At 37.7% G+C, this 27,604-nt stretch overlaps 2 protein-coding genes across 2 annotated transcripts; both read left to right on the forward strand.

Moving 5' to 3' along the window:
• Positions 1-421: 421 nt before the first annotated feature.
• LOC149261744 (uncharacterized) lies at positions 422-1,225 on the forward strand. Its single transcript, XM_089370844.1, has one exon. It carries the CDS (start codon positions 422-424, stop codon positions 1,223-1,225), a length of 804 nt encoding a protein of 267 aa, XP_089226970.1.
• A 562-nt stretch (positions 1,226-1,787) lies between these two features.
• Positions 1,788-3,074, forward strand: LOC149261745 (uncharacterized). Its single transcript, XM_089370849.1, has one exon. The coding sequence runs from the start codon at positions 1,788-1,790 to the stop codon at positions 3,072-3,074; it is 1,287 nt and encodes a 428-aa protein (XP_089226975.1).
• Positions 3,075-27,604: the final 24,530 nt, after the last annotated feature.

The raw sequence follows: 27,604 nt of genomic DNA on the forward strand, positions 1-27,604 counted from the left end.
TTCAAATAAGTTAAATTAAATTAATAATAATAGAATAAGAAATGAATATTTGTAAATGTATAATTAAAAATAAGTTTAATCTATTTTTATCAAATTGTTTTTAAATAAAATTAATAATATTCAATAATTAGTTGCAAATGTTATTATATTAAAATATTGGAAAATATTTTAATAGGAAAGTCAAAGAAGATATATATCGGAGGATATTTTAATAAGAAAGTCAAAGAGGATATATATATATATATATATATATATATATATATATATAATTTTACGAAGAGAGGGTAGGGATCAACTAATTAGCTCCCAACCACTATCCTTGTCAAGATTAATAGTCTACTTTTATATAATATTTTTATAGTTAAACTTCAAAATACTTACCTTCCCGACATCGATAGTGTCTCCTGAACTAATTGCTGCTATGTCACGCACCGTGCTGCTGTTGCGCTCTCCAGTGCTTGCGGCCTTCGGCCCTTCACTTGCCATGGCCCCTCCGGATGCAACCCCGGAGGTGGCCGCTACCCAGCTGGCCTTCTCCGCCCTAGTCAAATCTTTGTTGCCTCAGCGCCCTCGCCCAACAATCTCAAAGTTTGTTAAGAAGCTAGATGTTTTGCAAGAAGTGATTCTTCCCCCTACTCTCCCTCGCATGGCAGCACTTTCTCTGGCAGAACGAGGTCTCATCGGGAAATTCACTGGTCTCTGGCCCTCTCCAAAGACGGTGCAAAGGTGGGTTGAGCGAAATTGGTCCGATAAAATAAATAGCAAAATTTCCATCCGCTTCTGTGGGGAAGGGTACTTCACCTTCCACTTCGAATCAAGAGAAGACAAGGATCTAATCTTTAGGAACGAACCATATTTCATGGACTCCAAAGGCTTGTATCTCAACAAATGGACCTCAGATTTTGATCCTGAATTGGATGTTCCTAGCACGGTCCCAGTCTGGGTTCAGCTCCCTCATCTCCCTCTCCATTGTTGGGAAGATGAATCAGTTCGAACCATTGGAAATGTTGTTGGAAAGTTTATAGATCGCAGTGAGCCAAAGGACAACATGCAAGCTTGCACCCACATATGTGTTGAATTTGATCTCGACAAAGGCCTCCCGGAGGCCATCAAGCTCAAAGTGGATGACTGGACTCACATCCAACAGTTGGACTACAAACAGATCCCGTTTATATGCAAGGTATGTTACGAATATGGCCATTTTGCCAATCGTTGTCTAAATTAGTTATGTTGAAAATGTTTCACAAGATGAGCAATGGGAAACTGTTAAAAAAAAGAAGACTGCTTGCATCCCTAAGGCAAACCTTGAATCTACTCCTCCCAAGGCTAATCACATAGCCTTCCCCTCCACCTCCCCACTGGATCCTCCTCTCCTCAACTCTTCCAACCCTGCCCCTCCGCCTCCCCCCCCCCAAAGACTTCCTTAGAATCATCCAACCCCTTTTCCGCCATTTCCCCCCCTGAAGATACCCCCCCCCTCTCCATGCCTCTATCCCAAGCTGGTACTAATGCTCCTCTGCTAAATTCTTCTTCCTTCTCCCAAGATCCTCCCTTCACTAGATCAAGCAGGAGTTCTTCTAAGAGCATGGTGTAAATCTGGACACATAAAAAAAACAAGGGCCAGGAAGGAAGTCTACAAAACAGCAGAGAGATGAAAATGATCAAAAAGACATTGCCACGGGTACGCAGAATCCCATAGAAACTTACATTATGGAGCAAAATAGTAAAGAGGCAACACATAAGGAACAAGGAGGGCGAGCAACTCTCCATAACCCTCACATTCAATGATGAAAGCCCTATCCTGGAATAGCAGGGGACTAGGGCACCCTTCCAAAATTGTTGCTCTAAATGATCTGATAATTCATGAGAAACCAGAAATCCTAATGCTACAAGAAACAAAACAAGGACACCAAGAAATGAAAGGAATCATTGATCAGCTCAAGCAGTATGAAGGTCACATATGCGAGTCAAGGGGCGCCTCCAGGGGAATTGCAACCCTTTGGAACCACAACGTTTGGAAACACACAACAGATACAATCAACCAGTATTGGATTAAAGTCACTCTAGAGAGCCTAACAGATAGCAAAAGAATTGTTATCTACAATATCTATGTGCCAAGTCACTACAGAGACAAAGAACAATGTTGGACTTCCCTCAAAGCAGACATAGATGAAGAAGAAAACAACAATATTATCCTTGGTGGAGATCTCAATCTCATACTCCACTCCAACGAGAAAAGAGGAGGCTGTTTTTCACATGACCCTTGCAGAACACGGTTGGAAACCATCATGCAGGACCACGATCTAGTTGATGTTGCACCAAAAAATCGCAAATTTACTTGGAATAATCGCAGATTGGGCAAAGACAATATCATGGAGCGGCTAGACAGGATTTTGGTGAATGTTTCACTCCTCTCATCTTACTCCACCGCATACGTTATTGTACTCCCCTATTCAGCGTCTAATCATTATCCCACAACTCTTGTTCTCGAAGCCCACTATCCCTTAGGGCCCATTCCATTTAAATATAGTCCACTGTGGAGCAACATTCCTATTGTTGATCAGATTGTCAAATTCACATGGAGTCAGCACATAGAAGGGTTGTCGGGATACATATGGGAAAACAAGCTGAAAAGGACCAAAAGCGCCTTGAAGGAATGGGCAAAAAATTATTACAAGGAACCTGAGAAGGTTAAAACTGAAATAAAAAGCAAATTGGAGAAAGTTCACAACATGATAGAGGAACGAGGGCTCTCCCAGGAATACAAAGCACTCGAAGGTGATCTCTACTTCCAACTATATCGTACCAATAGAGTGGAGGAGCAAAAATGGAGAATAAAATCAAGACAACTATGGCTGCAAGGAGGTGACAAAAACTCTGCCTTCTTCCATAAGCAGGCCACTGCCAGGAAAATCATAAACAATGTTACCTCCATCACCGATGCTGAAGGAAATCTCCAAACCACACAAGATGCTATTAAAAAGGCTGCCTCAGAACACTACAACGTCCTCTTAATTGAGAAAGAGAAGCTGAAGATTACCCAGACCTTCTACAACACCTCCCCACGGAGATAAATGAGGAAATCAATGAAAATCTAACCAAGGAAATTGAAGAAGAAGAAATACAAAGAGCTATCTGGACGCTTCAGCCAGACAAGGCTCCTGGCCCAGATGGTTTCCCCATCTGCTTCTACAGAACTTACTGGGGAATAATAAAAAAAGACCTTGTTAAGATGATAAAATGGGCCCAACGCAAGTGCAAAATCGGAGGTTTCACCAACGCCACCCATCTTACCCTCCTCCCTAAAGAGAATCGACCTTCATCTTTCTCCTGATTTCGGCCCATTTCACTTTGCAATTCCTCATATAAAATTTTGACCAAAATCCTCGCTTCTCATCTTAAACCTCTTCTCCCCTTGCTCATCTCTGAGAATCAAGGAGGCTTCTTCGCTAATAGACAAATTTTTGACTCCATTCTTCTTGTCCAAGGGGCTATACACTCCAGCCAAATAGGAACAAAACCGGTTTCATTTTAAAATTGGACTTAGCCAATGCCTTCGATAGAGTTAAGCACTCATTCCTCTTTGTTGTTCTAAAGAAAATGGGATTTGCTGCGCCCTTCCTCGACCTTGTCAAAGCATGCATTTCAAGTCCTTGGATCTCTCCTCTCATCAATGGTAGACCAGGGCCTTCCTTTCAATCCTCTTGAGGATTAAGACAAGGTTGTCCCCTTTCTCCTTACCTGTTCATCTTGATGGCTGAGTCTTTCAGTAAGGCTTTGGACTATAATCGGCGCATCGGTCTTATCACTGGTATTAAATTTGGGAATGGAGTCAAAAACATAAATCATTCTCAATTTGCTGATGACACATTGTTAATGGGAGGAGCCTCCAATATCATAGCTCGTAGATTCAAAACCTTCTTAGAAAAATATATGAGCTACTCCGGAGGTATGGTCAACTATCTTAAGAGCTGCATCTATGGCTGGAACACATCTTCTCAAACTGTTCATAACATTTTCAGCACATTTGGAGTTCCTTGCAAGTTAGACTGGGGACATTTCTCTTATCTAGGAATGCTAGTGAATGTTGGTCCTCTGAAAGCTGAAGTATGGGACACTATCATAGATAAAATGAAAAGGAAAGTGCAGCAATGGGGCTCCTCTTGGCTTAATCCAGCAGGACGCCTAATTCTTCTTAAATCAGGTCTTTCTTCTTTTCCCTTATATCAATTTACGCTTTTGCAAGCTCCTGCCAGTTTTCATCACAAAGTGGAGGCCATCCTCCATCACTTTCTTTGGCAAGGGGGGGAAAATGAAAGAAAGAAATACAACCTTATAAACTGGAAACAAGTTATTCAACCCTAGGAGCATGGAGGTTTAGGAATCAGATCACCAAAGCTCTTAAATCTGGCTTTTGGTGGCAAGATTGTGTGGAGACTCATTAGTGGCCAATCCGCTTGGTGGAAAAATGTGCTGGAAGCCAAATACCTTAATTCTCCAAGGCAACACCTCTTGGATCATGATATCCCTATTAGAGCTTGCTCTAAAATCTGGGGGCTATGTAAGAAAGCAATTCCCTTTCTTTCTCAAAACATTTCCAAGGTTCCCAAGGGTGGCAAAAATATCAGAATTGGGGCAGATAGAATAATGGGCCAACAGCCCATTAGCAGCAGACCTGGAACTCATCAGATTCTATCCTTTCTCGACAACATGGGGCTCCATTATTTGGACCAGATATCTCAGTGGGACATTCACTCACAGCTTTGGACAGGATGGATCTTCCCAGAAATACCCACTGATCTTGAAGCAAGTCTTGCTAATCTCCAAACCCATCTCCATGGCATTGCCCCTACAAAAAAAACAGTGATGATGGCTTCCGTTGGGACCCTTCAAGCTCCAATTACACAGTCAAAGCTACTTACCAACATAACTGTAGCAATGCATATCCCATGCCCATTTGGGCACATTGGAAAATTGCTTGGAAATCAGAGACACTTCTAAAAATAAAATTCTTCATTTGGGTCCTCCTAAAAGGGAAAGTCCTCACCTCAGACAATCTGCAAAAACGTGGTATAATTGGCCCATCCCGCTGCCCAAACTTCCAAGTAGTTGAAGAAACCATCCATCACCTATTCATTGCTTGCCCCTTTGCTACTGCCTGTTGGAAAGAGTTCTTTTTAAACATCTATCTCCCTTGGGGTTCCCACAACTCCATTGTTGAAGTTTTGCATCTTTGGAAGAGGAACTATCCTTGGCAACGAAAGAAGAACAATATTGCTAGAAGAGTTTGGAATGCTCTCCCCTGCTCTCTTCTATGGAACATATGGCTGGCACGAAATCGTATGGTCTTCAAAGACAAAGAAACCAACATCAAGAAATTATGCAGCAAGGCATGGAGCCTTACATTGGAAGCAATATCTGTCAAAAGTCAAGGGAAAATTGACATCGCTGATCTCTGTGTCGAAGAAAGGAATTTCATAGGGTATTTGTTGGATAAAAGTAACAGTGGCCAAAGCAGGAGTGACATTAGCAGTCAACGCAACAACTCTAATTACAGTTGGAAAATAAGAATGAAAGATGAGGAGTTTTCTATCTGGCTTAGAAACTGTAACACACATTATCTTTTCTTTGATGGGGCCTCCCAATTTAACCCAGGAATGGTCGGGACTGGAAGAATCATTTGCAATGCCAATGGAGATATTATATCTACTTATGAATGGGGATTAGGCCCCCTCTCCAATAATAGGGTTGAAGCTCTCGCACTATACAAAGGGTTCATTCAGCTTCAAAACTCGGCATAAGCACTACAACGATCCTTGGAGACTCGGCCATCATCATTAGTCTGATGGTATATAATTGGAATGCCTCTAATGTGATCTTGCAACAAACAATAAGTCGATGTCAAGAACTTACCCAGTAAATGAAAGAAGTCTGTTTTTTCCATATACTTCGCTCCCTCAACAAGGAGGCCGACTCTTGTGCAAGCAGAGCCTAATCCAAATCCATAGGCAATCTCCGATGTAACACCATCGAATCTCAATGTTACCTGCCATGAATAGAAGCGAAACAATCTTCAGATCGCCTGCAGAGGTATCTAACAACATTAGGCACCCCCTCACTGTCATTCGCAATGTCTATTCGCTAAATTTGGTCCTTGTTTCAGCAGAAATCTCCTTTGAATCTTATGATGATGATAACTCTGTCACAATATCTCTAAATCCAATTCAAAAATCTCACTTTGGTCCCTTCCCCCAAGAAATTTTGACTCTTTCATATCTTACCCGTGATCTATCCCTCAATTTCCCCGTGACTCCCTCTTTGCTCCACCTTATCCCCCTGCCTGAGCCTCCTTACTTATCTGCATTTTCCTATGTCCTGAATTTCACCTCTATCTCCCCTTTGATGTGTTCGATCTATCCCCTGTTTGCTCTTGACCGATCCCATGATGCATTGCGTTCTTTCTTTAGGATTAACTTCTGTTATTCTTCACCAAGCTCCCTTTTCCCCTTTCAGTCTAGACCCTTGCTCTTTGGAACAACGCATTAGCAGCCCTTTATTTTTGCTACGCATTGGTAAATCAGTCCGATTATACTCAATGGCGAGAAGTGAAGATTTCTTGCACTATGTTGATCTCCAAGCAGAATTGGAGCAAATCCGAGCACACCAAAAGAACTTGGACACCAAAATCGATACCCATGCTCAGATCACCAAGGAGAAACATGAGGTCGACCTCAATCTCTTTCTTCACAGAGTTTCATCACTTCAGGAGTAGTTCAATGACCTCTCAAACATATGCAATCATGTCCAAGAGTCCATTGACATCCTGAAGTACATCCTGGAAAAAAATAACGCTCCTAGAACTAGCTCAACAAATTTAAGAAATGCAGGTGTTGAAGGCAATCCTGAAGAATCCACTGCCCGCCAAATTAGTCATATAAACATTGATTAAGCATGACTTGCAAATTCTGCCTTCTATTGTTTTCGTTGTTAGAATCTACACTAGTTCGATATTTCAAAAAGTTAAGAATGATAGAAGCAAAAGGGATTTTGTTCCTCCTGTTATATTTCCCTACTCTGCTTCTCATGCATATTGCCTTGTAATAATGGAGCTTTGTCTCCCCAATCTTTTTTGAATACAAACAGCAGCCAATTATGTAAAAAAAAAAAGGATTAATAGTCTGCTTTTCAATTTCAATGGCCTCTCTAAGCTTTTTATGATGGAAGTGATCAACCCTAGCGATGATCCGAGAATCTTCAATGCAGGCATGGTGTTTGAATTTCACTGCATGTTCAACTAAATCCGAGGAACGAGAATGGTTGTGCTTAATATCTGCTGCATGTTCTTGGATTCTTTGGTTAATGGAGCGAGGAGTTTCAATGTAGGGAATCCCACGTGAACATGAGATGGAGTAGACCCCTTTCATGTCTTTAGGGTTTACATGGTCTTTGACAGATCTAAGATAATTTCTATTGGTATTAAGGGGTCTGAAGGTAGCACAAACTTTGTTCTTTTTGAGAATGTGAGAAATCTTATCGGTGGTCTCCTGGATAAAGGGAAGTTGAAAGCTAAAAACTGGAGATTATATCATCTTGATAAAGTTAATCCTTGATTCTTTACTAGCCCATTTGAAAAGCTCTGAGGCTTGTTACCCGCTATAGCCATTATTTTCAAAAACTTTCAAAAGATGAGATTTTTCCTCTTCTAAGTGATTCTCATAAGAAATTCTTAGAGCACGGGTGGCAAGGTTGTTGAGAACCCTGAGTTTTTGTGCTGGAAATTGATGAGAACTTGCATGAAGATACTGTGGAAAAATGATCTCCCATTTGTGGGATGTATCCTTAATCTAAGGTTTGAAGTAATTTCGTTTGATGTCTATAAGATGCAATTTTGTTTGAGCTTGTTAAGATATTTTTATTATTGTTTATCTCTTTCATCATGAGATTTGAACCAATAAATCCTTAGTTTTTTTATAAGATTGAATTAATGGATTGTTTGTAAGATCACTGTAATTTTATTGTTTTATGTTTAGAAAGGTTTTTGACATATTTTTTTATGGTAGAATTGGTTTTAAATCTGGGAGGGATGTGTTGAAATCACAAGTTTGAATTGTGAACTCTACACATTTTTTTGTGAAATCTAAGCGTCTTGTGGGTTTTTCGAAGTGTTGAATCCATTTTGGTTGGTGAAAAACTTCAAAATTTAAAATAGTTATACAAGTATAGATCCATCTTAGCCATGGATCTAGCAAGGGTTGAGACAGATGGTGCATACCTCATAGAGAGAGATTCACTATGCATAATTTTTTCTTTAAATCACAATTTTGACTGCATAAATGAACCTTGAAAATCTCTTTGGACGCTTGGGTTGTGTAGCAACATAGTCTATTTAATAAACAAAATTACCTTTTTTGAGCTTTTTTTTAGTTAGTAAATTTGATAAACAAAATTGCCTTTTTGATCATTTCTTTTTAGTTAATTTTGCCAAATAGAGATTTTTAAGAATCATAAGTTTAAGCTATTAAATTTGCAAAGCTCAAGTGCCCTAAAGGTTTTTCAGGGCGATGAATTCATTTATGTATTTAAAAATGCATTTTAAGAAATAAAAAAGCACAATCTAGCCCAAAATTGCATAGTGGGATTCAAAGAAAAGACCATTTTGTCTATTAACCAAGTCTTGTTTAATCTGCACAAATTAAATTTAAAGTTTCAATATTTTTTGTTGAATGTTAGACAAAATTAACTGAAAAATATACCTAAAAAAACGAAAATATAAAATAGTAAGATTACTTAATATATTTTATTTAACATCAATATTGAAATATTTTATTTATGAACCATATTGTCCATATTAGAATGTTATATTTATTAATATATTTTTAAATACAAGTTAATATTTTTATTTTTATTTTTTTGGTTATCTAATCCATCAAAGTCACGCAGGGATCACACCCGAATGGGCCATATGAGCCCTAGGCTTACTGGATCTTTTAGCATGTCACATGAGCCCTAAGCTTATTGGATCTTTTAGCATGTCTCCTCCCCCTAAGACATGCATAACCACCCCCGTGAGATTTGATCACGGGTGACCTTGCTAATGAGGCCCATCCTCAATCCATTGTGTTAGTGAGACTTGACAAATACACGTTAATATTACTTAGCCCTCCAAACTAAAATATTTTATCTATTAAATTTTTTATTAGTAATATTTTTAAACGTCACATATTAATTTTATGTTAGTAATTTAATATATTTCACATCTTCCTTTTATTATTTTTATTAGTAATTACCTTTTTTTTTCAATTACTTTTTCTCTTTAAAAATTAAAATATTTCAATCATGATTACCATTATTATTATTATCTCTAAATAACAAAAGTGTCTAAGACTTAAGACTTGATCAATTAAACTAATTTTAGATATTATAAAATTATATTACTTTATATAGAAATCACAAAATATTATTTGTTGCTTAAAAATAAAGTGAAATAATTTTACCATATCTCCATTATACTTTATTGTAATAAAATAAAATAAAAAAATTCAAATATAAAACAAAATATTTTATTTTTTTAAAAAAAAGGTAGGGGAGGGATTCCTATTCTTGTGCAGGGACCAGTAGTTGATATAATACTGGTCCCACCAAACCACCAGTGATTAAGACTTGTGAAACCAAATTTTAAACAGAAATAAATAACATTATGTATAAATAAGTTTTAAATTATGTCCAAAAATCACCCATACATTGACTGGGCCCACAACTGTCCATAAATAGTATTTTACTACTTAATATTGCAAAACATATTGACCCAAGTAGAAAACAGCTAGAGCCATAAAGGCTTCCAAACTGGTCTATTCCAGAAGTACAAAACAACAGTCACTTCAACCCCCACTCATGAGAACTCCAACTTTGCATCCCAAATAAATATGCCTACCTGCACATAACAAAAGGAATGTATGTCAGCCATAACTGCTGTGTTGTTCAACAACTAAGCACCCTATGTTCAATAAATGACACCCAACCCAATAACAATTAAATCCAATTTGTTCAATAAATGACACCCAACCCAATAACAATTAAATCCACTTTGTTCAATAAATGACACCCAGACCCAATAACTGCAATAAATGACACCCAACTCATTGTATTTCTCATTAAAACAAATCAAAGCACATGGATCAACAAATAAACAATTCCCAACCATTAGATCACAGCAAATTAAATCCATACCACACATTCAAAATGAAGCCATTGCAATCCATGTGCATCCATGTCCACCAATTAAAATCAAGTCCCCAAAACTATAAAACAAATCCACCCACTGTTGAAGTTGCATCTTATGCTTTCAAACTATTCAGCAAACTTGAAGACAACATCACAAAACAGTGGCCAATATATTCAAGTTAGTTATATCTTCTTACAGTTCTGTTTTCATTTATCAGATTTTTCTTACATTACAGTTCTGTTACAGTTCTGTTTTCATTGTTTTCATTTATCAGATTTCTTACATTACAGTTCTGTCCATTCATTTATCAGATTTCTTACATTACAGTTCTGTCCATAGGGTGGTGACAGTTAACCTATACAGTTACAATTAACCTTTTTTATACAGAGTTTATAGATCATTTTTTCTAGGATTACAAACAAATTAGTGCAGTAAGCTATCAAACATATTGCTCAGAAAGACAGCAAATCAAATAAGAGGACAAGATGCTATTAGATTTTAAGTCTGCTTAATAAAACAGGTGTTTTTAAGTTTAAAAATACTTGGGCTAGGGGAGGGACGCCATTACCTGTGCGCCCTCCCCTCCACCTGGCGGACAAGCACGTTGCAGGCATGTGGCCTCGTACGACACCACGCCAACTCAATCCGCCACCTGTTAAGGAACGTGTCAAGGGTTTAGTGTTTATTTAACGACCATGGAGGGGCTCATTTCCGCCTTTACCGCGCGATGTATGCTCCGACTGTGGGTTATTTTTAAGTCTGCTTAATAAAACAGGTGTTTTTAAGTTTAAAAATACTTGGGCTACATTAGTAATCCAGCTCGCTATTAAGCCATAGCTGCAAAACTCAAAACTTTAAAGGTGCCAATTTCAGAAATACTAGTTTAAGTTCAGTTACATTTTACAATGGTCGCGCTTAAGTGGTATACCAGGAAAAACAGATACTGAAGAAACCCGTGAACTTACATGATTACGAGAGAAAATTTCACAAATATATCAAAATATAATGAAAAGTGAGACCTCTCACCCGAATTTTAAGTTCAGTCACATTTTACAAAGGTCGCGCTTATTTTTGCTCATGCAACAAGCACATGGAACAAACTAAATAGGATTTTAGTGAACTATCGGTGAAGTAATATGAGGAGATGCAAGCCATTTGTTTCAAAAAGCCTAAGGACAAATTAATTGAAAGAAGAGACAGAGTAACTGTAAAGGAAACAATCAAAACAGGGCACTGAATCCAAATTTCCAGTAAGCATGGTAAACACCAATAAAATACTAAGCACTGAAGCAATAATTTCAACGATTCAAATTTCCAGTAAGCATGGTAAACACCAATAAAATACTAAGCACTGAAGCAATAATTTCAACTCTTTTGAAATTATGTAAAGATAGAGAAAAAGACTCATTTAGACATTACATGAAAAACTAAAATCAAACTCACAAATTCCATATCAGTCAAGTGGGAAGCATTTCTAAGTTTTTGTAACCAGATATGCGAAGCAGAGGAAGACATGTCCCAATAATGTAAATAAAAGCACAAGTTTACCTCCATCGTAAAAATCTTGTTTTGACCTTATTTGTTGCTTACCTTACAGGAAGCACTGAAGCAATAATTTCAACTCTTTTGAAATTATGTAAAGATAGAGAAAAAGACTCATTTAGACATTACATGAAAAACTAAAATCAAACTCACAAATTCCATATCAGTCAAGTGGGAAGCATTTCTAAGTTTTTTTAACCAGATATGCGAAGCAGAGGAAGACATGTCCCAATAATGTAAATAAAAGCACAAGTTTACCTCCATCGTAAAAATCTTGTTTTGACCTTATTTGTTGACCTTATTTGTTGCTTACCTTACAGGAATTGAAGGTTAGCTTACAGGAATTATTCGATCATCAGCTTCATAGGGATAATTTTTGCAGAAGTAATAAAGCATAATTTAACATATATTCTAATGTCTAAATGCATGCAATAATTTTATAGGTTGTTGCATCTATGGCAAAAGGAAGTTACTCTGCTCGTACAAGGAGAAGTGGCAGGAGAGTGACAAGGGGTGCGCAGCTGCGATGCACATCGTCCGATGATGACAGGCCAGCTGATGTCGATGCCAGCAATGCACCAGGGAACATTGTTGAAGATGACCATGTGACAGCTGCTGATGTTAACACACCATCAGCCACAGAACCACCATCAACAACAGTCCAAGGGGCAAGCTCAACTAAAAAAATCAGTGCTATAAGAGGATGGACAAAAGAACAAATGTTAGTTGCAATTGACGACATAGAGTTTAATGGATACTCAGTTCGGGCATCTGCAAAAAAACATGGTATTCCTCCCTCATCAATACATTATTGGATAAATGGACTGACTCATACAAAACGTAGAGGGCCTCTTACAGTTATGACTGAGGATGAGGAGGCCGAGGTGGTTGAGTGGTGTAAAGAGATGGCCCAACTGGGACATGGGCTAGAGTTGATACAACTCAAATCAACAGTTGCTCAAATCTGTCAAGGGAGGCCAAACCCATTCAAAGATGGGTTTCCTGGTAAATCATGGTGGTTTGGGTTTAAAAAAAGGCATCCAGAACTTGTATTGCGTATTGCTGAGGGCCTTGACAGAGACAGAGCATTAAATTTGCGCCCTGCAGTTGTGCAAAAATTCTATGACACACTTTCTAGTGCTTATGATAAACATTCTTATGGAGCAGACCATATATGGAACTGTGATGAAACAGGTTTACAGGCAGGGAGGAATTGTGGCATGCGGGTAATTGCCAAGAGAGGGAGCCGAAATGTGCCAAAGATTTTGCCCAAGAGCAGGGAGTGGATAACTATTTTATGTTGTGTTAATGCAATTGGTACTTCAATCCCAGGATTTTATCTATTCAAAGGTAAAAATCAACTGAAAAACTATATACAGAACTGCGAACCAGGTGCATGCATGGCTGCACATCCCCATGCATGGATGACTAAAGAACTGTTTCTAAGTTGGCTTTTTCACTTTGCTGCATCGGTACCAGGTGGCGTCTCGCCTAATAACAGACACCTTTTGATATTAGATGGCCATGGGAGCCACATGGCTGTACAAACAATTGAGGAAGCAAACAATTTAGTTATCGACCTATTGACATTGCCAGCTCATACCACTCATAGACTGCAACCCCTTGATGTTAGTGTGTTTGGCCCTTTCAAGAACTATTTCAGGTCGGAGCGTGCTGCATGGATGGCAAAGAATCCAGGGGTTGAGGTGAAAAGGTTTGAGCTAGCAAGCTTGCAAGTAAAGCTTTTAAAAGGGCTTTGACACCATCAAATATCAAGGCTGGCTTTAGGAGGACAGGAATCTGGCCACTGAACTATGATGCTCTCATGCATGATACTGGTTGTAGCCAAGCGTTTCATGTGGATGGTCAGGAAGAAGGGAATGCCCAAACAGGTGTTGAAGTGCAAGAAGTAGATGACCAAGATGATGTTGTTGCAGCTGGTAATATGATTTCCTTGTCTCAAGGACACTTATATGCTGAAGATGATGAAACTGTATGTGAAACACAATATAACAATGAACAAATTCGCAGTAACATGGAGATTGTTCCACCAACTCAAGAACATGAAATTCCTGTTGTTGATATTGTTAATGTTATTGCTGAACATGCAGTTGACAATGACCAATTGACATTGCCAAGCCAAGTAACCCCACCTTCATGGCTAGCAGAAGCAATGATCAATATGAATGCACATAGTGTCTCAGCAACCAATGAAGAAAGCATGAACATGCCCTCACAACCAGCAGAATTGAACAGTGAAATTGTTCATTTTTTTGTGGACAATATATCAATGGAAGAAGATGAAGGACATAATGAGGCATCAAATGAAGATAATGATATAGTTCAATCAGTTCCAACAGAAACTGGAAGGGAAGTACCAAGCAATGACATGCAGGTGGGAGGGGTGGAGAAGACACTTGGACAATTCCTAAAGCTACCAGTACAGAGAGTATCAATGAAAAAAAAGCAAGGTGCACCAGGTAGTCTTCGTCTGGGCCGAAGCTCACAGTTACTCACCTCAGAGGACTATATAACCCTGTTAGTTGAGTCTGAAAAAAAGAAATTTGAAATGCAAGAATTAAAACAGAAAAAGAAGGATCTAGTCAAGGAGAAGAAGGCAGCAAGGATTGTTGCCGCACAACATCGAGCAGATGAAAAGATTGAAAGAGATAAAGCAAGGCAAATTAAGGACCAACAAAAGCAAATGGCAAGACAGGAAAAGGAAAAACGAAAGGCACAACAAATGCTTGAAAAGGAACAAGGGATGATCAATATGGTTGACAATGATACAAGAATAGCTAATGAAACCAGAATTATTTCAAACTCATTGGACTCCATTGCAGATAATACACCATTATTCCAAGATCTCATAAACATTCAAGTGCCTCACTATACTACTGAGGGTTTACCCACTTGCCTTATTCCTACCAGAGTTGGTGCCAATTCTATGTATGCTCATTACACACCTCCACTTAATGCAGGGACCAGTAGTGCAAATGTGAGGTATGGGTACTCAATACCTCCATGGTTGGAAGCTGCAAATTGGAGTCAATCATATGGCAGCAATCAACCATTTCCTAATCAACCCTTGACAGGTAGGCCAACCTACTTGGCTCAAGAAGGTAACTCGGGGAGTTTTGGCACTCAAGATTCTCAGGGCCATAAAGAATAGGGGTGTCATATGTTTTTGTTTGTAACCACATTATGATGTGGATTTTGGATGGATTGTGTCTTTTTCTTGTCACAAAAACATTCTGGCTTACAACCTAGGTTGTTTTATTGCTTTGAAACACTAACAACATTATGGTGCTATGCATTCACTACATTGAAAAGCCAACAGCAGCTTGGTTGGTTGTAAAGTAGTTTTATTTGCGAGTTAAGCACAAATGATATCAGTCCACAAAAGACACTACAATGATAACTTAGATACTTATTTCCCTTTTGAAATTGTTATGTCAATTCATATTATGTCTTGGGGCATCTTTTTCCACTGCAAAGATGAACTATATTTCACAAAATAAATCACTTAATACTTCACCATTAGCTTCAAAATGATGCTCCCAACACTGATAAGTGATTTCTTATGGATATTAAACCTTAGCAAATTGATTTCTTCTTACTAAAACAAGTACACCAGATCTCGAAAAGCATATTTCAGATATCAGAAAACATATACCAGACCTTAGATAAACACTTGGAAAGTCACCAACAGAAAAACATATGACTTTATTAGTCTCTTATGGTCAATGTGCAGTGGTCTTGGGCTTATTATTATTGTCTTATGGTATTTATGCAGTCACCGTAGCAATATGCTTTAGATCTAATTATTCATTGCAGTCAACAAGTATCATAGAAAGCAGGCCACTGTAAGCAGTTTTTCAACTTTGAAAGAATAACCTAGATCTAAGTAAGCTTACCTACAAGCACATACTTCTGTAAAATATCCCAACTCTCAAACACATCCATCTTCTATTGAATACAGAAAGAAGTCAATACACAACAATAGCTCAAAACCAAAACTGAACTAAACTTAAAGCCTACACAACATATTTACTCCACAAAGATCATAAAGAGTTACAATTGGAACTACTGGACTCTTTGAAGTCATTTTCTTCATTTTTGAAGTAATTATTATTTAAATTTGTTGAAGAAAACCTGAAACACTGAGATAATAAGACACAGAGCTGCAAATAAATTCTCAACCATAAATAAGTAAATAAATCCAACAAATCTGATTTTAATATAATCAAATATGTAGTCATATATAGTTCTAAAATAATTGAGCTAAGTATTTTTCCAAGGAAACGAACAAAATGCATGTGATAGACAAAATTGAATGGCATAGGCAAACATGGGAGATAGTCTTTAGGAACCTAACCCAAACTACTGCAAGCACTATATCGGTATTCATCAGATTAGTCCCATGGAAGTGAGAAGCTAACACAATGCTTGAATAAGAGTACTCATTGTAATCAATTCAATGGGAATCAGAGCCATATGTGTGAAATAGTTATAGGTATAAATGTATTACAGCTTCTACTAATATGGAGTTTAAGCTTAGTCAATTATATATGGTACATCAATTGATCCCGTGTAAGTGATTAGACTATACGCTTCATATTCCATATCCTTACATTGAGCTTATATCAGTAATATGTAAGAGTTATGATATCACTGTAATCAAGCTATACTAATACAGGAACAAGAGCTTATCGTAATTAAGGCATGTAGATTATGTGAACACTGTCCATAAGGTTATGCATTGTGATTACTAGTAACCAATACAGAGAAACAAGCTATCATAATATATGAATAATACGTAAGCTGCTTACACCATAGGCTCTAGTATCCTTCAAGAAGCAAACCAACATTCCGAAGAAGGACAGAGACAATCTGAAGATGGTCTGAGACATTAGCTTAGAAGGACTGAGGAAGCTAGATCTTTGGAATGAAACACTAGACCTTGAATCCTTACAATACCTGCTTAGGAAGGAATCCGCATACCTTCTTATCTGTATAACTCCCTTCAAACCCTCAGAACAAGACTAGACGCAGTAGAACCCTAGAAACAGCTTAGCCACCTTAAGACAGTCTGACAAACTTCCTACAAGCAAACAACCTTACATCTCATAGAAAACATAAGGTGGAAAAACAAAAAGAAAACATCCTAGAGCATGCGTTAAGGTCCCAAAATATTGTGAAAAAAGAATATAAGAAAGTGAAACAATCTAGTAGTCATAAGTTAGACTACTCGTAAGCTCAACCACGCTTCAAGAAGATCCATGTAATGATAGTGTAACTTTACCCACTATTTATTACTTTATGGTTCCATATAAACATCAATTCAATTCTTGTATTGCGTTATGGCCTTGGGCAACTCCTCCAAAGTCTTTGATATTTCTGTAGACTTTATCCCTATTCAACTCCTAGTAGAGTAAATGTAAGAGAAACAATGTTAGAGCTACTTGTTGTTGGAGATACTTTCCATCTAGCGATACAAACAAAATACCACAACAATCTTTATTGGACAGAACTAGCGATAAGAATAAAATACAACAACAATCATTATTGGACAGAACTAGTGGGGTACTCAATTAACACTGTTCAAAGCTTAGGTATGATAGTGTTAACACATATAAGATGTATTCAAATTAGTAGCAGTAACCTTGTTCAAATCATGATATCAAAGAACTAGTGGTTCAATTCCAATACCTGCTTAGGAAGGAATCCGCATACCATCTTATCTGTATAACTCCCTTCAAACCCTCAGAACAAGACTAGACGCAGTAGAACCCTAGAAACAGCTTAGCCACCTTAAGACAGTCTGACAAACTTCCTACAAGCAAACAACTTAGAACACCACCGGCTTAGGAGTCTTACAATTCATGAAGTATGCCTAAATTATATGGAATGGTACAGAAGCTCGAAAGGCAGTTGAAACATTCTCTGTTCATGCTCCAATATTGAAAGGCAGCCTATAATATGGCAGGGACCTGAAGCCTCACAATCTCCTGGTGGATACGCGAAGAGGTGTAGTAAAAATAGCATATCTTGGCCTCGGAAGAGCATTTACAATTCCTATTAAGAAATATACACATGAGAATCCAAAACCCTAAACCCTTCAACAAAGCAGCTAATAAATTATACCTTCAACAAAACCAGAGGGCTACCATTATATCAGAAAACCATTATATCAGAAAAAAGCACAAGACCTTAACACCGAAAAGCTACAACATCATTTCCGTATGTTCCGAGTCTCACACTAGCTGCAAGCTTTGGAGATGGCAACCAAAACCAAGCTGCCATTAGAATCCAAAACCCTAAACCCTTCAACAAAGCAGCTAATAAATTATACATTCAACAAAACCAGAGGGCTACCATTATATCAGAAAAACCAAGCTGCCATTAGAATCCAAAACCCTAAACCCTTCAACAAAGCAGCTAATAAATTATACATTCAACAAAACCAGAGGGCTACCATTATATTAGAAAAAAGCACAAGACCTTAACACCGAAAAAAGCACAAGACCTTAACACCGAAAAGCTACAACAAAACTTCCAATAAGCGAGGTGAGGTGTTGAGAAACACACGGTGAGAGGTGTTGAAAAACACTTCAGAAAATGGCTGGTAGGATAAAAATCCTACCGGATAGAAGCCATCAGTCCAGAGCTCGCCACACATTCGGCGGACCTTCTCCAGTGCTCGCCGGACCTGCTACACCTGCAACAATTGGAAAAAATTAACAAATGAGCAAATGCAGAAGAAAAAAACCCAAAAAACCAGTCAAATACCACCGAAATTTGCAGTTACCTGTAAATTGGTACTGGCTCCTCCCCAAACAGCAAATAGCACGAATTAAACCACCGACGGTCCTGGCTGAACAGCAATTGGCGGACATGAGCTCAACAATGGCGGACCACCCTAAACCACCGACGGTCCTGGCTGAACAGCGATTGGCGGACATGAGCTCAACAATGGCGGACCACCTTAAACCACCGGCGGTCCTGGCTGAACAGCAATGGGCGGACAGGAGCTCAACAATGGCGGACCTCATGCACAGGTAATGGAGCCCTCCCGCGCCATCATCGGCGGAGGGCTTCGAACAACCACCAGACCCGAACAGAAAACCCACAGTCGGAGCATACATCGCGCGGTAAAGGCGGAAATGAGCCCCTCCATGCTCGTTTAATAAACCCTAAACCCTTGACACGTTCGGCAACAGGTGGCGGATTGAGTTGGCGTGGTGTCGTACGAGGCCACGTGCCTGCAACGTGCCCGTCCGCCAGGTGGAGGGGAGGGCGCACAGGTAATGGCGTCCCTCCCCTACTTACCTCACATTTTAGCAAAGTAGAACACAGAAAAATTATACACCTCTCATAAAGTAATGTTAATAAAAATAAAACCCAGAAACATCTAACCAACTTAGCTATACTTTATAAATAAAATGCTCCACACATTTATAAAAATGCAGCCTGTAAGCCCTTTTTACTCGCACGCTTTCTGAAAGACAAATAACTGCAACCGAAGGTGCCGGGATCCAATCGCCCACACTCGAATATCTGAATTGCGTTCAAGGTTTTGTAGTGGCAATATAATAACATGACAGCTGCTGCTGAGTTTACTTACCTGGCGAATCTTAAAACATCGGAAGAAGCCAAAGAAAAAAACAAAAAGGAAAAGAGGAGCGAAAGAATCTTGGAACGATGGAGGTATTTTGAGCGAGTGCCTATTCTGTAGGAGCCCCTGGATATACCTCTCTCCTCATATGCATCTGGCAGAAGCGTAAGATGGAGTGCCGCCGCGGAAATGCATAGAGATTCCTGACCGTTGCAGGTCAGGGCGCCAATCAATTCATGCGTTTCTTTTCCTCTTCTAACCAAGGAATGAAGGATGGAGTTACGCTAATCAAATGAAATCTGTGTTTAGAGTCCTCTAGGATTTTGTTAAATACTCTTTACTTTGATTGCCATATGAAAAACCATTTTCCAATCCAATTTTCGTATTCAGAATTGGCAACCAATATTTATTAGGTTATTAACTCATTCCAATCGAATTTTCGTATCCAGAATTGGCAACCAATATTTATTAGGTTATTAACTCATTAATGGGGAGAGCGGTATATGCTAACAGCTTAAATCTAACCGTGGGTATATATAGCCGTCTATTAACGAGCCAGGGCCGTGAGAGCTGTATATATTTATTGTTGGATTATGTATTTATTTGAATTTTTGGAGTTGTTTTTATTAAGATTTTTTTTGGAATTTTTAGTATAAATTGCTTTTCACGGTATATATAAATTTAGAGCTATGAAATTTTTTTAAAGTATTTTAATTCTGCAAGGTTATCTATCAAAATTTTAATTTCAATAAATCCCTATAGATTAAATAAAAAACCCACTGAAAAAAACTTTAAAAAATCTGATTAAAACCAATATACATATACAACCTTAGCATTAATAAATCAATAATACTCGTTGCCTTCAAAATTCCACAATGTAATATATATTTTCTTATATTTATTTCTGGGCCGAACAAATTTCTGGTCAGAGTGTTAAGGTCTCCATATATTTAACCTCATTAGTATCATTCTGAAGAAATGAGTTCCTTGAATTGATTGGAGTGAGAATAAATGTAACAATGAAACCATTACTCAATTTATTTATTTAATTTTAAAATCTCCAGAAGTTCTAAAAGAAGAGCCAACAGTCTATCAAACTCCACACTTCCACAACAGGATCCTATGAGATGCTTATATTTGCGTCACAGTACTATTAATAATGCTTAGATAGTGGGAAATAGCTCCTCGACCCATAAGGGAAAGAATGGACATAGCGCGGACTAGGTTTTTATCTTCCTGCGACAGCAAGCATGGCGCGACTGAGAGGTTGGGGTTCCTTGCTGTGGGTCGCGGGGTCTCAGGTCAAGGAGAGATTGTCCATGGTGTGATTCCAGTTATGGCTGGGGCCGTCGTTTGCCCCTTCTGGCCTTGTAGCAGAGTTTCCTCTGGTTCTACCACGAATGGTGTTTAGGGAGCTATACGGTGGCGGGCGTTTGGACCCAGCGGCGGACTTATCAGTAAAGTTTATACCCAGAACGGTTTACTGGAACAACCAAGACGCAGAGGGTTGGGTGCTTTGCATTGTCGGCGCTTTTATGCTGGAGAGCCAGCATCTTGTGGTTGCTGCATATGCTTCTCATGTTAAGCTCTATTAATTTTTGCACAATCGCTGCCTATAATTATGGAATTTAAACTGCAGTTTTTTTTTAACTTATGGAAACCAACTGCAGTAGTTTCCTTAAGTTAAGGAAATCAACTGCAGTTAATAAATTTATTGTTGGGAGCTAGGTCCATTACTCTATCTGGAGTTCTCTGCCTTGATCTATGCGACATCTGACACATAGCTATCAGAAGCTTGATGGAAGCTTGGCTATAAATTCATCTGTTTGGTCCCCAAGCTTGCATCTCAATTTCCCTTCAGTTTTTACACCATCTAGCTGAGAGAGCAGAGCTTGGAAGTGCCTTCAGAATTTTTGTATTCTTTTCTTTTTGCTTGGATTGAAGTTGGAGTGCTGAAGAAGAAGCAAGTGGACTATGGCCTGCATCAAAAAACATCACCAATGGCTAGAGGTAATTCGTATCGCTGGGCATTAAATTAAAATGATTCTTTCAGTTATTCCGCATATAGAATCGCTGTTTAAACTGTAGAATTTCTACATTTGGTATCAGAGCGGTTTATTTATCTCTGCCTTGGTGCGATTCGAACACTTTGAAATGGAGTCTAGGTTCAAAAGTAAATGTCGACGCCGTATTATTAAACATTCTGATCCTAGCTGTAATATTGTAGCTAGAAAATGTCGTCTCTTCCCACGCATTCTTTAGTTGAATTTCTTTCGAGTCTCTGTCTCGAACAGCGCATTAAAAAATGTCTCTAGACAGGTAGTCAACATCCTTAAACAGCGTATGGGCGGACATAGGTAGTTATCTTTAAAGTGAGTTGGAAGTTGTGGCCTATCTCGTGTGTTGGTTTTTGAATGGATATTTGATAAACCGATGTAAGGGTTGCAACTTGCTAGATCCATACACTATACAGATAACTAATTATCAAATATCATTTATATATATTTATATAAAATTTCATGAGAGCCATAAAATTACATAAACCTACCCAGGTTGTTCATATAGTGATAATATGATACAGGGATTAGTTTTGAAACCTGCGGTGATTTATTTACTTTTAGCTTCAGAACATATTACAATAGTGTTTTTCACTTTGGTCTGGACGTTCTAACATATGTATTGAACATTAGATTTTACGATTGCCTGCGTTTCGATTTTGAAACCACTTCCTGCTATAAGATAGAACATGTGATGGTTTGATTAGTTCCCCAAAGAGATACCCATTCATTGACTTATATATGCGGACAGCGAAATTGCTAATTATCATAATGAGAAGGCATTTGTTCAGCACTGGCACTGTTTTAGTATTTAGAATAGAAATTTCCCTGAAGGTTAACAACTACCAGAGAATCAATTTAGTCACCATAGTCCGTACGGGAATCAATTTAATGACCATAGTCAGTACACCCATTGTCCTGGAGTTTAAATTGGCCATGAGCTTCGGAATATATGCATTTTTCTGGTTTCCGAAATAAATAAATAAAGTAAACAAAACCAAAGAATTTATAGAAGGAAACCAAATAAAGTATTAAATACACGCGTTATAAATAATATTTCAAATTTGAAGTTTTGCTTGCAAATTATTTAAAGAAATAGTTTATAATTTTTAGAGCCCATTTTGTAATTAATTTAAGAATTAGTCTTAAATAAATTATGTGACAGTTAGACTAAGGAGAGTAAATAAAATTGATTGGTTATGTAAGAATTGAATTCTTATGGGTATAAATTATTTTATTATTTTGAAGTTATATTTAATTATGGAGGCTGGAGTTTAAATATGAGGTTTTGTATTCATTTTATAAAAATATTAGAGGAAATGAATATAGGGATGACTTTTGAAGTATTACTTAAAGAAAATAACTCTAAATTGTGAGAATCTCTATTTTGAACTCAATAGCATTGCAATGCAATTTGTAGTCATTTGCAGTAATGCTGACTGCTTTAACCTTCATTTTGATTTTGCTGGAGAATTATTACAGTTATATGAAGTTTATTAAAATGTCATTTTGACTTACTCCTTTCAGTAAACATTATTTTTCTCTTTGGTTAAGTTTTGTTTATGCAACAAAAATAATGTCTAGTGATTCATATAATTTTAATTAATTAGAGAATAGCCACAACATCTTTAATTAAATAAAATTATATATTTTGATTGGTTAGATCACATAAAGATTATTTAGACATTAAATTGTAATTAATTAGACTGAATATAATAAATTTTATCCCACAGGAATCTTTATTATATTTATCTAATTAATTAGGATAAAATTTCATAACCTACCTACAGGAGTTATGAATTAATAAGTTTTATCATAAAGTTTTATTCAATCTGTTTGAAATGAAAATTTAGCCCACAGACAATTTTTATGTCATTAGATTCAATTTTTTTTAGCATGATTTACATTGGTAAAACATGAAAGTTTATTAAGCCTCAATTTTAACATAAGCATGTGATTTTTTAATGCAGTAGTACAACCTGCAAATTTCTCTTAAATTCGTTGTGACATTCCCAAACTTAAGGAAGTAATCTCGTTTGTTTGTTATGAATCTAATATGGTTAACGTTAATATTAACACATGGTGGATTGATTCTGGATCAACAATTCACATTTCGAATTCCTTGCAAGGTTTGCAAAACCTAAGGAAGCCAGTGGGAAGTGAGCAAAGCATCTTATCAGGAAACAAGATGGGCTCGCATGTAGAAGCTATAGGAACATGTTATTTAACTTTAAGTAGTGGCTTTGTTTTAGAATTAGAAAAGACCTTCTATGTTCCAAGTTTTTCTAGAAACTTGATTTCAGTTTCAAGGCTTGTACCTTTTGGATATTCCTTAAACTTTTCAGAAAAATCTTTCAGTGTATTCTATAAATCTGATTATGTTGGGAATGGTATTTTGTCTAATGGTCTTTACTGCATTAATTTACAAAACGATGTCACTTATGATTCAATGCATGTTCACACTGGCACTAAAAGATGTGTTATTAATGAAGATTCCTCTAAATTATGGCACCGGAGACTAGGTCATATCTCCATAGAAAGAATTAAAAGATTGGTAAATGAAGGGGTACTTAATACTCTATATTTTACTGATTTTGAGACTTGTATGGACTGCATAAAGGGAAAGCAGACCAACAAGTCAAAGAAAGGTGCCAAAAGGAGTTCGAACATATTAGAGATCATACATACTGATATATGTAGTCCAGACATGGACTCACATGGTCAAAGATACTTCATCTCTTTTATAGATGATTACTCACGATATATGTATCTCTACATGCTTCATAAAAAGAGCGAAGCATTAGATGCCTTTAAGATCTTTAAGGCTGAAGTAGAGAAACAATGCGGCAAGCAAATTAAGATCGTGAGATCAGATAGAGGTGGAGAATATTATGGTAGATACACAGAAGATGGACAAGCACCTGGGCCATTTGCTAAATTTCTTCAAGAGCATGGGATTGTTGCCCAATACACCATGCCTGGTTCACCCGACCAGAATGGTGTAGCAGAAAGAAGAAATCGAACATTATTGGACATGGTGCGGAGTATGCTTAGCAGCTCCAATCTTCCTAAATCCTTATGGACTGAAACACTTAAGACGGCAGTGTATATATTAAACCGAGTTCCAACCAAGGCGGTTCCTAAAACGCCATTTGAATTATGGAAATGTTGGAAACCGAGTTTGCGACATATGCGCGTTTGGGGATGCCTGTCTGAAGTGAGAATTTATAATCCACAAGAGAGGAAGCTGGACCCAAGGACCATTAGTGGGTATTTCATTGGATATGCTGAAAGGTCTAAAGGTTACAGATTTTATTGTCCATCTCACAGCACTAGGATTGTGGAATCAAGAAATGCAAAGTTTCTTGAAAATGACTTGATCAGTGGGAGTGATCAAACCAGAAACATAGTTTCTGCGAAGGATCATTCAGAATCTCAACCTTCCACTTCAAGTGATAGATTGGTTATTGTTCATGTCACCCCTCAAGTACAAACTGGTGTTGAACAACCAATTGTTGAAGTTCCACAAGCTGCTGACGATATTCCAGTAGATCAAGGAGTTCAAGAGTTGCCAAGAACTTTTGAACAACAAGTTGAACCACATACTTCTCAGGAAGATGATGGTACAACATTAAGAAGATCTACTAGACCTAAGAGATCATCAATTCCTAATGATTATGTTGTGTATCTACAAGAATCTGACTAAAACATTGGAGCCGAAAATGAATCTGAGTCATTTTCACAAGCCATGAGTTGCAAAGAATCAGAACTATGGTACAACGCCATGAAGGAAGAGATGAATTCCATAAAGAGTAACGAAGTCTGGGATCTTGTTGAGTTGCCTAATGGTGCAAAAGCCATTGGATGTAAATGGGTCTTTAAGACAAAGAAAGACTCATTGGGCAACATTGAGAGATACAAGGCAAGACTTGTTGCTAAGGGATTCACTCAGAAAGAAGGAATCGACTACACGGAGACTTTTTCTCCTGTATCTAAGAAAGATTCCTTGCGCATTATTATGGCATTAGTAGCCCATTTTGACTTGGAGTTGCAATAAATGGATGTGAAAACGGCTTTTCTTAATGGAGATCTAGAGGAGGAGGTTTACATGAAACAACCTGAAGGATTCCCCTCTAGTGATGGTGAGCAATTGGTTTGCAAGCTCAAAAAGTCATTATATGGTTTAAAACAAGCATCCCGCCAATGGTATTTGAAATTCCATAACATAATTTCTTCCTTTGGTTTTGTAGAAAACATTATGGATCAATGTATATACCTGAAAGTTAGTGGGAGTAAAATTTGTTTTCTTGTTTTATATGTGGATGACATTTTGCTAGCAACCAATGATAAGGGTTTGCTACATGAGGTGAAACAATTCCTCTCTAAAAATTTTGATATGAAGGATATGGGTGAGGCATCTTATGTCATTGGCATTAAGATCCATAGAGACAGATTTCGAGGCATCTTGGGTCTGTCACAGGAAACCTATATTAATAAAATTTTAGAGAGATTTCGGATGAAGGATTGTTCACCAAGTGTAGCTCCCATTATGAAGGGTGATAGTTCAATTTGAACCAATGCCCGAAGAACGACTTTGAAAGGGAACAAATGAAGAACATTCCATATGCTTCTGCTGTCGGAAGCCTAATGTATGCTCAAGTCTGCACAAGACCTGACATTGCATTTGTTGTGGGAATGTTGGGATGATATCAGAGTGATCCAGGTTTAGACCACTAGAGAGCTGCAAAGAAAGTAATGAGGTACCTTCAAGGAACCAAAGACTACATGCTTATGTATAGACGGACGGACAACTTGGAAGTAATTGGCTACTCAGATTCTGACTTTGCTGGATGTGTTGATTCACGCAAATCAACATCAGGATACATTTTTATGATGGCCGGTGGAGCTGTATCATGGAGGAGTGCCAAGCAGACCTTGATTGCCACTTCCACTATGGAAGCCGAGTTCGTCTCCTGTTTTGAGGCTACTTTACATGGTGTATGGCTTAGGAGTTTCATTTCTGGGCTTAGAATTATGGATTCTATCTCTAAGCCATTGAGAATATATTGTGATAATTCAGCTGCTGTTTTTATGGCTAAAAACAATAAAAGTGGGAGTCGAAATAAACACATCGACATTAAGTATTTAGCTATAAGGGAACGTGTTAAAGAAAAGAAAGTGGTCATTGAGCACGTCAGCACTGAGTTAATGATCGTTGATCCTTTGACTAAAGGCATGCCACCGTTTAAATTCAAGGATCATGTATTGAATATGGGACTTGGTTCCATTATGTAGTTTCTCATTGTATGGACAATGTTATTTTAATGAAATTCTTAATTATTGTGATGTTTTTTCTCATATTTATGTGCACTTTAAGTTGATTTGAGAAAATTCATTTAAGAAGGACCAAGAATAAACATAAGGTTTATTCATTAAGAAATTGTTGCCACATAAATTATAATAAGAATAAATACATAGTAATACATGGAAGATAATACTCATCATTAGAGGACTTATCGCCATGATTCATGTATCTATTACTTAATACAGATTATCAATGTTTTTTAAGTTGAGACATTAAGTTTGGAAGTATGGACCAAGTGGGAGAATGTTAAGCTCCATTAATTTTTGCACAATTGCTGCCTACAATTATGGAATTTAAACTGCAGTCTTTCCTTAACTTATGGAAACCAACTGCAGTAGTTTCCTTAAGTTAAGGAAATTAACTGCAGTTAATAAATTTATTGTTGGGAGCTACTGAAGTGGTCCATTACTCCATCTGGAGTTCTCTGCCTTGATCTGTGGGACATCTGACACATAGCTATCAGAAGCTTGATGGAAGCTTGGCTATAAATTCATCTGTTTGGTCCCCAAGCTTGCATCTCAATTTCCCTTCAGTTTTTACACCATCTAGCTGAGAGAGCAGAGCTTGGAAGTGCCTTCAGAATTTTTGTATTCTTTTCTTTTTGCTTGGATTGAAGTTGGAGTGCTGAAGAAGAAGCAAGTGGACTGTGGCCTGCATCAAAAAACATCACCAATGGCTGGAGGTAATTCGTATCCCTGGGCATTAAATTAAAACGATTCTTTCAATTATTCCACATATAGAATCGTTGTTTAAACTGTAGAATTTCTACATTTGGTATCTCTACATCTCATACGGGCGTG

The sequence above is a fragment of the Pinus tabuliformis genome, chromosome 6 (genome assembly GCF_031772625.1).
Source record: "Pinus tabuliformis cultivar Carrire ecotype Pingquan chromosome 6, CPIR1, whole genome shotgun sequence".
Lineage (NCBI taxonomy): Eukaryota > Viridiplantae > Streptophyta > Pinopsida > Pinales > Pinaceae > Pinus > Pinus tabuliformis.